At 36.1% G+C, this 16,171-nt stretch overlaps 1 protein-coding gene across 11 annotated transcripts in view; it reads right to left on the bottom strand.

Moving 5' to 3' along the window:
* LOC131425300 (putative uncharacterized protein DDB_G0286901) overlaps nt 1-16,171 on the bottom strand; it is a 77,922-nt gene that overhangs the window by 40,100 nt on the left and 21,651 nt on the right. For all 11 annotated transcript variants that reach the window (XM_058587077.1, XM_058587078.1, XM_058587084.1 and 8 more), the window contains one exon: nt 12,288-12,601. In XM_058587077.1, the coding sequence (XP_058443060.1) occupies nt 12,288-12,601 (314 nt within the window). The remainder of the gene's footprint in view (nt 1-12,287; nt 12,602-16,171) is intronic.

Below are 16,171 nucleotides of genomic sequence, written 5' to 3'. Positions count from 1 at the left end.
AAGCGACAGGGTTTGGTATGTTCAACAATAATGTTTCGGCCTCATTTAGGCTTGAAGAACCTGCATCTGTTTATATAGCAGAGTTAGCAGCAGTTCATTATAGTTTGAGTGTAATCGTCACATTATCTCCAAACCATTATTTCCTCTTCACAGATAGTCTGAGTGCAATTGAAGCCATTCGCTCAAACATGACTGGCAAGACTGAACCGTTTTTCCTGGGCAAAATAAAACAGTGCCTGAACGACATATTGAACAATAATTATCTAATCACTATAGTCTGGGTCCCGGCTCATTGCTCCATTCCTGGCAATGAAAGAGCCGATATTTTAGCCAAACGTGGTGCTATTGAGGGTGAAATTTATGAGAGACCAATTGCTTTCAACGAATTCTATAGCTCGTCTCGCCAAAGAACACTTGCCAGCTGGCAAGCTTCTTGGGATAAAGATGATCTGGGTCGGTGGATGCACTCAATTATTCCGAAAATATCGACAAAGGCATGGTTCAGGGGACTGGATGTGAGTAGAGATTTCATTCGTGTGATGTCCAGACTCATGTCCAATCACTACACGTTAGATGCACATCTCCTTCGAATTGGGCTCTCCGAGACTAATCATTGTGCTTGTGGCGAAGGTTATCGAGATATTGATCATGTCGTTTGGACATGCGTGGAGTATCGTGATGTCAGATCTCAACTAATAAATTCTTTGCGTACCCAAGGTAGACTATCCAATATCCCAGTTCGAGACATTCTTGCTTGTCGTGACCTTTCATACATGAAACTTATTTATCATTTCATAAAGAAAACTGGAGTTTCAATTTAATAAAGGCCCCTTTCAAGACTTAGTTCTGATCCCAGCTGCGTCCATGAGTTCAACCAATAGCTAAATTAGAATAAAAATAATGTAATGATACAAACAAACTCGAAACAGTTTATGAAATTATTAACAAAATGTCTGAAAATAACAGCTTATTTTATAATTTATAGAAGTTAATCGTTTGGTTCAAATAATATTTCCGAGTAGATTTCATAATTAATGACGAGTTACCTAAGATGATATTTAAGTAATAAGAGAATATGTTTTAATAAATGCAAAACGTTGTGACTATGTTAGAATTAAATTAGGATAAGAATATTATGTAAAAGTGATGCTACGGCGAAGAAAAACTTATGTAAACTGCCTTAAGAAATAAACGTATTTATGAAAAAAAAAAAAAAGTCCAAACTAAAAGATACACCAGTCTCGAGGCGCTGAAAAAAGTTATTGTCCGCGAGTGGGCCAAAATACCTGCAAGTCACATTCGGCCAAACGAAGCAACTCCTTCGCTCTCTCAAGTCATCAAGTCAAGGCAAAAGGTGGTCATATCGAGCAAAAGTGAATTGATTCTGAATTTTGTATTATTTTTACACATTTTGTACTTTGAATTAAGTAAAAGTAATTTTCCAAACTGAATTTATGGCCTTTTTAATTGGTTACACTTCGAGTGCCGGACCCTGTACATAATGCCACTCCAGGAACCCAGTGAATCTATGTCATATCGTAGAATCCACAGCTGATATAGATTTCTCACAATTACTTTTGACTAATTTAATAAATTGGTATCCCTAATTTAACAAATAATATACACAGAATAAGTTTGATTGCCTCCATCTCTTTTAGTCACAAAAATCTTCAGTCGAGTTCGAGTAAAATATTCACAAAATATTTTCCACCGCATATCGTCTGTATAGGATCTTGGTATTCTTCTAGATTCTAAGTTTAGCTTTAAGGGCCACATAATCTTCATTTATTATCTTCAAAACCTCTAAGCAAGTAGGACTTATTTTCCACGATGCTAAAGAATTCGCAGATGTACATTGTTTTAAAGCACTGTATTGCGCCATAGTGCACTCTACGCACGAATATGCTAATTTTGTACAGTCACTTTATTAACAAAACGATATCTAACGCGTTAAAGGTAGCAAACGCATTTTTTTTTATTCGCTCTTCATTGTCTTCCACGGATACCCTCCGAGCCTTCCGAGATGTGACTGACTGGTGCAAACTAGTTAACCTCGATATTCGTTATCTATCCGTCGTGATGTTTCCACGGTAACTTTTGGGCAGATATACTTCAATAACGGATTGAATAAAATTGTCTCCATTAGATATTGATCACCGTTACCCTCGAACTGTCGAAATACTGCTTCAATACATTTAATACAAGAAGTCGTGCCTTAGAGTGCTGTCTAAGTTACTGTAGAAGAACTAGTTTAGATAAGATTTGTTATTTAAATGATTGTAATCAATTGATACAAAAGATGAGTAGGTATTATATCTGTTAGAAAGTCAATTAGACAGAAACTAATTCCAAAGGACTTTTCACAGCTTTAAAATACAATGGATTGTTTCACGTTCTCTTAGTCGGAAAAACTGCAGCGAACTAGATCTCAAGACAATTTTTGTGCAACTTCATAGAAGCTATTGTGCTGCCCATCAGATCGTTGAATGAGAGGAGCCAGGTCTAATAATTAACGATAAATAATAAACAGAGACGAGTAGTCTTTGTCGTGTAATTGAAGATTAGCCAAATTGAACATAAGATTGTATTCTGGTTTTTTAAAAGCAACTAATGGTTCAGTTACTGTTAATAACCTTTGGTTTTACCCGTTTTCCCAAAATTCAATTGCATAAATAGACCACCAATCCATGCCATTAAATTCGCACGCATTTACTCATCTCTGTTGACAGTGTATTGGATTATGTTCACTTTCTAGTGTTGCACAGTGTGTGAATATTCGCATTACAATCCAATCATCTAAATAGAATAATAGAAGTAAGAGCCGATAACTGAAAATTGTTTACTCAGAAAATAATTAACGCTAATTTTCATACTCATCGAAGCTCTTCGATGAGAAGTTACATGAATATTAATGTGTTTGTTTGAATTACAATTACCGACTTGACTAATAGCCCTCATGAACTAATTAAATTTATGAACCATGTTAGTTTTCAATTGCATATCTGAATAAATTTGAGCTTTGGTTCACTAAAAGTAAACAAATTTATTCAATGAAGGCATTGATGCATACAGTCCCTGTGGTTCGTTGTATCCGAATGTTGTAGGTACGTTTGGAAAACTGCGTGTGGAATTTTCCGACTACCTTCAAATGTGTGCAGCCCAAGCAATCAAAGGTAACTCGACAGAACAGCACAGAAAGTGAATCTAACTCGAAAAAACTCGATCGCATACTTTCGACAATAGATGGTAGCTTAGACCGTTTACCCTAGGTATATCAGATGGAAAAAAGATCAGTGATATTAAGTTCATATTTTGACAATCCAATTTGAACTATTAGTGATTAAAATCATGCTCTATGCTCTTACACTACTATATCTCAAGTAACATTTGATGTTCTATTCGATTATTCAACATTTCAACAATTGAAAAATAAGCTGTTATTGGAATTGATAGTAAATGTACATATTGTGAAAGTTCTAAAACTTTTTTTAATTTAACTCAAGAAATCAAGAAAATTTCTTATTTTCAAAATTCTGTCTCCAATTCTATAGAAAGGTAATTGAATTGCTGGGAAAATCGACTTTCGAACAGAGCCTCGGAGATCCATAGTATGTTACATACCATTCGACTCAGCTCTACGAGATCGTAAAATTGAGCTATGGTTCGATTTCGAAGATCATATGACTGACACATCAAGTTTACGCTGCAGCATACTTTTGTGAACTACTATTCATTCGAGTAGTTGGTGTCAAAAATGAGCCCAAAATAGAGTCAGAAATTATCTTAACAAAACGACAATAAATATTTTAATGAGGCTGTTTCGATGAAAGACCACTAGGATTAAAATAGGTTTTAATAGCTATGGTTTTATTAAAATACCCGATTGGAATGTGAATCAGTAAAAGGAGTTGACGATGCAAACTTCTATTAGTTGCGTGAACGAAGGAGTAAATTAATGACATGATAAACAAAACACATTGATGAACGACGGAATGGCATTCCAACATTTTTCTATCAGCTATTTATTATTTATTGCCCTATGTCCAATATATTTACAAAGATAATTTGATTCGAAAACATTTGTTGTAACATGTAGCAAGTGATTCAATGAGAAAGGCTTTATTGCGCCATTAGATCCAGTGTGCGAAGCTAAGTTGTTTATTTGTTGTGGCTCATTACCTTCCGCGCATTTTCTTTAAACCATTTTTGAATTAATCGCATCTTTTCATGCTCAATTTTGATACGCTAGTGATTAAGCATAGTACATGGTAGTTCCCACCTCAGTCACTACTTTAAGTAGGTCTATCACCTGGACCACCAATTTTTACGTAAAAGCAGATATCAGACTGGCATTTATAATCGCATAGATCATTTATAATCGCATAGATCTTGCATCCATAAGAACAATAATAAAAAATGTTTTAATTCACCTAGTGGTGTCATGATGCCTTTTTCATATTCGTTATTTTAGCAAAATTGATACAGGATATATTTTAGAATTACTCCGGAATGGGTATAGCCAGAAGTGGAAATCGCCTAACAAGGAATTGAAAATTTTCTACTGAATGCATGCTAGATTTTCGTTGATTGTTTGGCGCGTATCGAATTGTGCAGTGCTTGCCCGCTGGAACACCAAAACTGTTTGGCTCCCTATATTATGGAACAATTCCATTTGAATTGAAAGAATGTTTGTTTTTTGGTTTATTTCGACTTAAATTTTGCATACGCATTACCACACTCGAAAAGTAAAATTTGCATCATCAGTTATAAACAATTTTAGCTTCTTGAGCTTCATTAGATATCAACCCAAACACAACTGTGTTACAAAAAATACAATCAATTGATGAATGAAAAAAGTTTAGAGTGAAATGTGAATAGATCCTGGTATATAAGATTATAGCCGCTGTTGATAGAAAGCAACAAATTCTTTCAAATATTGTTTCATTGGATCGACTTCTTTCGGGCAAATACATATTTGCTTAGGTTTTTATAAAATTATTGAGCAAAGTCGCGTTTTTGATCGTTTCTCACTGTGAGACGGTTTAAAATATTTACCATTCATCACCTTATAATATATCTCTGAGAAATCGGAATAAGTTCCATTTTAGAATTTCCGATCAATACCACTGGCACATTCAGAACCGAGAATTTAGTTATTTAATAGTCAACCAACGAGTTCTTCAAACAAGGTAAATGTATTAATCAATTTTAAGGAATTGTAATGTAATAAATGTAGGAATGTAGTTTCGGAATCTGAAATTTAGGATTATTTTGGATCCTAAGTACTTAGGTAATACAATTGTTGGATTACCTAGGTTCCAGTAGCAGAATACAAAACAATCTTCGGTAATTACGGTTTCCTGTTTCGGTTTCGGAAGCAGTAATAAAAAACCTGTTTTAATCCACCTAGTGGTGTAATGATGCCTTTCTCAAATATAATATTGTGATATTCTATTCCAAAGTCTGCAATATATGGCCCTTATTTCCGGTACTTCCGGAATCGGAAACCGGGAACCAGAACAGCCGGAATCGGTTTGTTTAGTTGCCTACACTACAGATGATGGCTATCGTTTTATGTAGTTTTGAGATCAGTTTAGACATTTTTTTTACGTTTTTTGTTTCGCCGGTTTCAGTGACGGTGTACAATATTTAACACACTTTACCCTATAACTCCTAAGCCGGAAGTCGGATCCGGATGAAATTCAGGAATTCCGTATGGAATCAGAAGACCTTTCATTTGAATCTAAGTTTGTCAAAGTCGGTTCAGCCATCTTCGACACACACACACACACACACACACACACACACACACACACACACACACACACACACACACACACACACACACACACACACACACACACACACACACACACACACACACACACACACACACACACACACACACACACACACACACACACACACACACACACACACACACACACACACACACACACACACACACACACACACACACACACACACACACACACACACACACACACACACACACACACACACACACACACACACACACACACACAGAGACATTGCTCAGCTTGATGAACTGAATCGAATGGTATAATGACACTTGGCCAATTATCACTAGTCGGTTTTTCAAGTGATTGCATAACCTTTCTTTATGAGAAAGGCAAAAATCAATATTACTTCGATATGGTTGAACCGATTGTAGATGAACTGAGCAAATGTCTGTGTGTGTGTCTGTGTACGTATTGGCTGGACCGAATTTGATTAAGAAGCAAGACACTTTGCAAGCGTATGACTAATGTCAAGAATGTGTGGGTAAAGACTAATTCCTGCGCTTTTTCCCTGACTTCAATCAATAAATTTTCCATATGGTTGAAAAATAAACAAATCGATATATTCTGCTTATAATAGAATGGCAATTCAAAAAATATGAAAATTTTAGTCTAAAACTCTTCCGTTTTTCTGAAAACTGCTCGAGAAAAATTATTTCAAATAAAGAGATGGCTTTTTGGTCAATTTGTTTCTCGTCAAAACATTTATTTTTCGTTAAAGGCCAACGTTTCGAAGGTTATACCTTCATCTTCAGGTATAACCTTCGAAACGTTGACCTTTAACGAAAAATAAATGTTTTGACGAGAAACAAATTGACCAAACAGCCTTTATCTCTTTATTTGAAACAACATTAATTGGTCGCACTCGCATCAAATAAACTCGAGAAAAATTATTTCAGTTTCAGCTTAATTCCACTAACACATTTGATTAGCAATTAACACATTCCTATATGGATTTTCTCTTGAAGAAATTATTGCGAAATAGAGAATCACGTACCTTCTATTAACACATGGATCAATAAGTCCCGAGACTAAAGCAGAGATGACGCTCGTAGTAAACCAGTAACCACGTCTTTCTAGAGTACTAACCTTTGCTTGAAACGGGTCAAAATTTTTAGTCGATCCGACCAGAAACAGCTGAGTTATCGAGGTTGGAGTAAAGTCATTTTGTAGTTTGTTTAAAAAATGGAAAAAACCGAGTTTCGTGTTTTGATAAAACATTGTTTTTTAATGGGTAAAAACACCGTGCAAGCGAAAAAATGGATTGAAAAATGTCATCCGAATTCTTGTCCATCCAAAGGAACGATTTGTCGGTGGTTCGCCGAGTTTAAACGTGGTCGTACCGACACAAATGACGTGGAACGCTCGGGTAGACCTGTGGAAGCCGTTACACCGGAAAATGTGAGTGAAGTGACAAAATTTATAATGATAGATCGTAAAGTGAAGCTCCGTGAGATTGCTGAGATGACACAGATATCATATGAAAGTGTATTTACTATCCTTCATGAAAAATTGAGCATAAAAAGGTTTTTTCCAAGTGGGTGTCGCGATTGCTTTCGATGGAACAAAATGCACCCTGCCACAAGTCGATGAAAACAATGGCGAAATTGAACGAATTGGGCTTTGATCTGCTTCCCCACCCCCCATACTCGCCAGATTTAGCCCCCAGTGACTACTGGCTCTTTGCTGATCTTAAAAAAATGCTCCAGGGAAAAAGATTTGGCTCAAATGAGGAGGTCATCGCTGAAACTGAAGCTTATTTTGAAGCGAAAGATAAATTTTTTTATAAACATGGTATTGAAAAATTGGAAAAACGTTGGAAACATTGTATCACCCTAAAAGATGATTATAGCTGCGTCCATGAGTTCAACCAATAGCTAAATTAGAATAAAAATAATGTAATGATACAAACAAACTCGAAACAGTTTATGAAATTATTAACAAAATGTCTGAAAATAACAGCTTATTTTATAATTTATAGAAGTTAATCGTTTGGTTCAAATAATATTTCCGAGTAGATTTCATAATTAATGACGAGTTACCTAAGATGATATTTAAGTAATAAGAGAATATGTTTTAATAAATGCAAAACGTTGTGACTATGTTAGAATTAAATTAGGATAAGAATATTATGTAAAAGTGATGCTACGGCGAAGAAAAACTTATGTAAACTGCCTTAAGAAATAAACGTATTTATGAAAAAAAAAAACAATTCTATGTAGAAGTGATGCTACGGCGTTGGAAAACTTATGTAAATTGCCTTAGAAAATAAACGTATTTATGAAAAAAAAAAAAAGATGATTATGTTGATGAATAAAAAAAAATTTTGCAAAAAAAAATGTTGTTTCCATTGTTAGTCTCGGGACTTATTGATTATTGAAATCTTGCTCCCAACAGATCATTGATACCATCTGTTGTCGTGTACACTAAGGTCTTTTTTAAGCGGTTCTTTTTTACACATATTTCCTAAGTTACGCGGTATTTTTTACGCGTATTTCTGAATTTATGCGGCTTTTATATAGAGAGGGGGGCAGAGAGTGCATTAGGATATCTTACAAGTAAATGACTGGATGATGGAGTGGATTGCCAACCTGAGTCACGTGGGGGAAGCTTTGTTTGTGTTTTTCCCTGAAGGTCCGGTATGAGTAAAACGCACTCTTCCAACAAACAAACCATCAGGCGGGTTTAAGCTGGTACAGCGAAATTCTTTATTATATGGCCGGATGTACTTGCTGGAAGGCGCCGGGTCCCTCAAATCCATTTTGGCCTTCTCAACAGCAATCATATGAAAGCTATCTGATAATCAAATTCGGATCTACTGTAAGTCTACCCGCATACACTGGTAATGCCTTGAACTGATGGTGGCTTCAAACATACATACACACACATACATGATTTCATGATAAGTTAAAACGATTGGTTTCATGATTTTCTAATCATGGCAGCAGTAACGGATTTCTTTCCGTGTGGATCGATTTTGATAAAACTAGTCGCAAATGAAAGGTTTTCAAATTGAATTGAATAGTTTTCAAATCGGATGTTTACTTTTTGAGTTATACAAAGTTTTATGTCAAACAGATTATGTTTTAGACTTAGATTCCGCACCGTAATAGCTATCCAACAAGCTATAGATTGTTAAAATCCGTCCATTTTTAACGGAGATATCGACATTTTTGTATAAGCGACTTTTCCCCCTATTCCAGTAGTAGGAGTTTTGAGCGCTGTATGACAAAGCAATGCTTGGGAGCAATGTGAAACACGATTTTTTATACTGTTACATACAATTGTTACTAAGTACCAAAAAGACTGTGCACAGCATTCTTTTCATGACATTTTGCCTCGGACCGATTTTAGCATGGTTCATGTAAACCAGATTATGGCAGCATTTCCAAGTTCAAAGTAATTCCATAATTATATTTATTTGAACTACTCAAAGCAATAAATACTGGAAGAACATAACACCCATATACCATTCGAATCAGTTCGTCGAGATCAGCACATACGTGTGTGATAAATAATTTCACTCAATTTTTTCAGAGATGGTTGAACCGTTTTCTATAAACTGAAATTCATATGAAAAGTCGTATACTCCCAAACAAGGTTCCTGGATTACGTTTGTATCCGACTTCTGAATGCGGAACCACAGGATGATACGTGAAACGAAATTAAAACAATGCAACTCATTTTTCTCGTAGATGACTGAACCGATCGAAGATTCAAATAAAAAGTCTTAAGATCCTATAAAACATCTTGCTTTTTATTCAGATCCAACTTCCGGTTTAGGAAATACAGGATGATTAGTATAAAAATGTCTATTTCACATAAATTTATCAGGTTTATCGGGTTGGCAGATATAGGTAGTCGATAACCAAATAAACTTATTTCAGTTTTAGTGGTATTCAGTTTTCGATTCGAAAGGTATTCAAAAATTTCATTCGCGCTACAATTTCTCAAATATATCTACACTGATTTTTAAACATTTTGAATCAAATGTAAACTATACAACTTCTCAGGTGAATTTAACTGACTTCGGTTACACCGATTTTCGAATTCTGGTTCCAGCATCGAATCGTTTCTCAAAGCTCAACCGTTTTCTCAAAAAAACGGCCAAATCAAATTTCAAAAACAAAAATTCAAATTAAAGAATTTATGATCCCATACAAAATTAATAAATTTTACCCTATTCTGAATTCCGATTCGGGAATAACAGGGTGATGAGTTTTTAAAATTCAAACCGATGTAGAAGATTATCATCCTAAAAAAGCTTCTAAGTTGGACTCAAAACTTTCATTCGTCATTATTAATTTACACGCCGAGTTCTTTCAGGTTATGCTGGTTCCTGAATACCGGTTCTACAAGTACCGTAAATAACCGTAAACTCAAAAGTGGAACTTACATCGATATCTCATAGAATGTTCAATCAATTGTCACACGTTTAAATTCAAATTCGATCCGATTTGTAGCTTCAACATTACACAGTAATGTCGAAATGACTGAAATCTCAAACTGCGTCTTAAAACGATGGTCATTAAAATAAAGTCATGAGAACTTAAACACCGAAGAATATTCATGCAAAAAACACATGCGGATGATAAAAAAGGTATCATCTCACTGCTAGGTGGATTAATCACACTTTTAAGCGAATTTTAAGTCCGGTTTTCTTGTTTTGTCTTAGAAATGCAAGAAACGTTGAGAGCTGGTGTAATCCCGATTTTGTTTTAAGTCAATTCTCTGACACTCGATTTCGGGAGTCCCTGCCGATTTTTTTTTTTTTTTGAGATTACATTATATCACAACGTTTCATGCATTCCTAAGACATTTGGTATATTTTTTTTTAATTTTGCGGTTTTTCTACGTGGATTTCCGAAGTTAGGCGGTCTCAAATTCTCGTCCCAAAGACGTTTTGTTTCCAAATTTTTTTTTTCGAGAGCGGTACTCTACGCGGATTCCCGAAGAATCTGGACGTTTTATGCATTCCTAAATATTTGGCATGAAACAATCTTTTTTATACGCTGATTTCCGAAGTTACGTGGATTTCCGATAGGATGGTTTACATGATGGTAAGTCGTTGATTTGAGGATAGACTTCGCATTCGCTGGGTGTGTATAATGCGTGCAATCGAGAAGAACGCGCGTATGAAGGGTATACCGAAGAACTGAAAAACGGCGTCTCAAGAATCAAGACTTACCGAAAAGTCAACAATTTATTTGATTATCTTTCATCGTGAAATCGATAAAAGAGATTAAAAAAAAGTTAGTTGGTTCGGTTTGACTTAATTAATCCAATTAACAATCAACGTTCTCTTCTGCAGACAGATTAGTTCACTGTGCTTTGATTTTGCACTGCTAATTCGTGTCCACGACCTTGCATAATAAAACTACAACTCATAGTTCAAACAACAAAATCAGCTCGATCACAATTGCACACAGTCATTGGTCATGAATCGGAATGATCACCCCACACAAATAGTGAAGGGAGCATTCTACTAAAGGGAACAATTCTTGATAATTAACGCTTACCGTATGTTTTTAATATGCCGTTTTACCATCACAAAACCACTCAAGCTCTCGAAAAAAAAACAACGTGTTATGCACAAAGAACCCCGCAACTGCGCAACCGAACGAGATTGACTAGCAAACCGAAAGCTCCTTGTTATTAACTTTACTGTTTCATAAGCTGAACCGAGCTTGGTCGCACCGCCGCTGATGTGTTGTTGTTTATTCGTTCTCGTTCGTACACAACTTTTGCATTATCTTACAAACACTTTCCGCCTGCTATTATGCACGCACCAATCAACGACGGATGATAACTTGTATCGGTCACGAATTATTGGATTTCACTGCGCATTTTTCTAAACACTGCGTAAGTCGTTGCTACTGATCAAACATACCCGCCTAACGAATTCCGGCAAAACGAAGAAAAACACTGCCGTTCGCATGCACTACCGCAATGGCAATGATCGATCGCAAAGCAGCGCAAGCGCCGGTTCAACGTTGGTACTGTTTTCCGATGGACTCGTAAACTTCTGCTATCATTCAATTTTCGGTGAGTTCATTTGCCACAGTTGGCTCACGTAAACGCAAGTTGCGTTCGCGTAAGCTTTATAATCGACGATTTCCATGTGTTTCATGATTTCATGCTGAGATATCCGTTATTTTCGGACTTTTCTTGGCCCCTGCGACAGAGTAGCAGTAGTGTTATTTGAGCCAGTTTTCAAACGAGTGCATAACAAAAAAATTGGAACTGCCACTATTATGACGACATTATTCCGGTGGATTTAGTTTTCCCTCCCGGAACTTTTGATTTTAACGCAGGGCTTGCTTTTTATGCAGCTTTTGCAACACTTTACTTCAAATACTGTACAACGGAAATTAACTTTTAAAAACGTGGTAACTTTTGGAGACATCTTCAATCACTCATGAACCAACTACGACTGGATGGGGATCTAAATCAAGTCATACTTACATACGCTGCGAGTTCGCAAAATCCTGAAACGACGAGCTAGATTTCTGCTGTTGTAATTGGAATCTTCGACTGAAATGGCTAGACGGCAGGGTCGGGTTGCTCTGGTTGTTTATTCTTGGCGGTAGACTAGCGAATTCACTCCCGTCGTTGGTAGCCGACACGAAATTGCCGCCAAAGCGATACTGATGTTGCAGGAATTGCTGCTGTTGGATAAAGGCCGGCACTGACGACGGTTGCTGCTGATACTGCAGTTGCTGAGTTGGCGAAAAAAGCCCCGATGCTGACGAGGATACGTTCACACTGTCGAGGTAGTTCTGTGAATAATTTGAAGAATATATTACATTGCGGTTTCGGTTGACGATGACATAAGTCGATGTTCGGTTAAAAAGGAGTGGAGTTGACTTGTGGGCGGATTCCGCGAGATTTTCGAAGCACGCTAAATGTATGCGATGATCTTGAAATAGCTATTCAAGTCCAAGTATTTTGCATTCCATCAGCATTTTCGATCAGGCATAAAATCAGGTCGCAATAGATCACCTTTGATTATGAAACTAATGTGAACCGGATATATTTATAATCATATTGCAAAACAGAACGACATTGTTGTGAGACATTTGAATTTGAAAATGTTCATCATTAATTCTTTAAAACCTATAAGTCCTTGAAGTGATTATATACTCATGAACTCTTTCTCTTCTTTTAAATAGCAAGCAATTAAAGATCGACTCGCCAGTAATCCATAATAAGAGGAGATTAAGATAATGAACATAACTTTGCATTAATTATATCGATCGCGATTCATGCAATTTGGTCTCTAAACTAGTGGAATGTGGATTTTCAGGAAAAACTTGTTCACCAGAAGACAAGTATTTATGTTTGAAAGATAAGCTTGTATAAAATTGCGTAGAACTTTTTGTTGCGTAGTCGGTCACTGGACTAAGCAATTTCTCCAGCAAAATTTGACATTCTGTTCAAGACTTCGCAGCCGATTCTTAGCATACAGAATCATTGCATGGCTGGTGCTACGTTCCTACCGACAGTAAAAATCCTTAAAGATCAGGGCACGAACAAGCGACAACTGGTCTGTAAGACCAGCTTTTTATTCATTGAACTGCGAACCCTATTTGACTACCCAGAAAACCATTTCGTACCTATATCGCAAGCTATGATCGCATTATGAGTTCCGTTATATGTTATAAATGAATCGCAGAACATACTGCAAATATGGCATAACACATGGATCAATAAGTCCCGAGACTAACAATGAAAACAACATTTTTTTTGCAATTTTTTTTATTCATCAACCTTTTAGGGTGATACAATGGTTCCAACGTTTTTCCAATTTTTCAATACCATGTTTATAAAAAAATTTATCTTTCGCTTCAAAATAAGCTTCAGGTTCAGCGATGACCTCCTCATTTGAGCCAAATCTTTTTCCCTGGAGCATTTTTTTAAGATCAGCAAAGAGCCAGTAGTCACTGGGGGCTCAATCTGGCGAGTATAGGGGGTGGGGAAGCAGATCAAAGCCCAATTCGTTCAAAATCTCATTGATTTCATCTACTTGTGGCAGGGTGCATTGCAGCAATCGCGGCACCCACTTGGAAAAAACCTTTTTCATGCTCAATTTTTCATGAAGGATAGTAAATACACTTCCATATGATATCTGTGTCATCTCAGCAATCTCACGGAGCTTCACTTTACGATCTTTCATTATAATTTTTGTCACTTCACTCACATTTTCCGGTGTAACGGCTTCCACAGGTCCACCCAAGCGTTCCGCGTCATTTGTGTCGGTACGACCACGTTTAAACTCTGCGAACCACCGACAAATCGTTGCTTTTGATGGACAAGAGTCCGGATAACATTTTTCAATTCATTGTTTCGCTTGCACGGTGTTTTTACCCATTAGAAAACAATGTTTTATCAAAACACGAAACTCGTTTTTTCCATTTTTTAAACAAACTACAAAACGACTTTACTCCAACCTCGATAACTCAGCTGTTTCTGGTCGGATCGACTTAAAATTTTGACCCGTTTCAAGCAAAGGTTAGTACTCTAGAAAGACGTGATTACTGGTTTACTACGAACGCCATCTCTGCTTTTGTCTCGGGACTTATTGATCCATGTGTTATGTAGTAAAGCATTTAATGTGATTCAGTTTATCAGCTTTAGTGATTTTTTTGCAATGTATTATTTTTTGAGAGTTTATTCAAGTGTCTATGCGATTCTAATCATACATCCTACTAATAAGCAAAAAATAACGACGAGTTTTTACAGATCGTGGCTCGAACCTGAAACTTATGGATCGTTGACCGAGTTTTTCTACTCTCAACCATATCTTAGCTGTTGTTAAACTCGATTTCAGACGAATGCATTCTTCTTTTATCGTACAGATGACTGAGTCACATCGCATATCCAAGCATATGTAAGATCTTACAGTGCGAAATACATAATTACGTTTAATGATGTAAACTATCATTCACATTCACACAAATGTGTTCATAGTATATCGTAGAAGAGAAGGTTTATAGAATTTCTTATTGCGAAGAACTTCGTATTATTTCACGAACAAGTCTGTTGTTTACAATAATACTCCGAGATACTGAGAATTTTTAATTAGGGTAAGGGCTCCCTATTTCATCTGAGCTCCTATTTCCATCTCATCCCTTCACCTCATTACTTTGAACATGAATAATATCTTACAACGTACCTGAATCAAACTGTGAAATGTTTCAAATTGAATATTTAAGCTATTGTCACACTTTTCCATTGGAGGAGATGGTATTAAATTCTTCGGTGATCGTTTTTTCATTTAAAACAAACTCACTTTTCGATTTAGGACACATTTTCGTCTTAAGATTTACAGTTCGTCATGTTTCTGAATATCTACTAAACGATTCGTCTCAAAACATGATCACTGTTTCGCACAATTACACTACTGTTGAATGCTGGATGACTTCATAATTAGTAATGTTCACTTGCCACTTAATTAATTAACGACTAAAAACTTCAAAAACTACCCGACAAGCAATAAAAGTCTTCAAAAATATGAGATGAAAGTTTTTCACTTAGTTCAATTGATTCCGCTTTGTTTTCATCTTATTTGGTTTTGCAAAGTTGCCAGGTTTTCCCATAATGTTACAAAACAAAATTGTTTTTCTTTTTCAAATTATCATCAACAAGTATTTTTTATGGTATCCGTGATATTAGTTTAATTATATTTGTGATATTAATATTTCAATAAAACTATTTCGGCTTCGAATATTACCAGAAAGAGTTTGTTAAATACTAATGAAATAACCATTGTGGCAAATCTAGTAGCACTGGTTTCCTTCCGCTGTAACAGTTCGGCTGAAAAGTTCGTATCGTTTAATAGAAACACACATTTTTTTGCCAAAATTCGTTTTTATTATTCAACATAATTGCCATCAGAGGCGATACAGCGATTATAGCGATCTTCCAACTTTTCGATACCATTTTTGTAGTACGATTTGTCTTTTGCCTCAAAATAGGCCTCAGTTTCAGCGATTACCTCTTCATTGCTTCTAAATTTTTTACCAGCGAGCATTCTCTTGAGGTCTGAGAACAGGAAAAAGTCACTGGGGGCCAAATCTGGAGAATACGGTGGATGAGCGAGCAATTCGAAGCCTAATTCGTTCAATTTCAGCATGGTTTTCATCGACTTGTGACACGGTGCATTGTCTTGATGAAACAAAACTTTTTTCTTCTTCAAATGAGGCCGTTTTTTGAAATTTCGTCCTTCAAACGCTCTAATAACGCTATATAATAGTCACTGTTGATAGGTTTTTCCCTTTTCAAGGTAGTCGAAAAAAGTCAGTATGAAAAAATTCCTTGTTTACGAAATTCGAAATATTACTACATTG

The sequence above is a fragment of the Malaya genurostris genome, chromosome 1 (assembly GCF_030247185.1).
Source record: "Malaya genurostris strain Urasoe2022 chromosome 1, Malgen_1.1, whole genome shotgun sequence".
Lineage (NCBI taxonomy): Eukaryota > Metazoa > Arthropoda > Insecta > Diptera > Culicidae > Malaya > Malaya genurostris.
The sequence above is the reverse complement of the archived record's forward strand: the minus strand, read 5'-3'. Positions and strand labels throughout refer to the sequence as shown.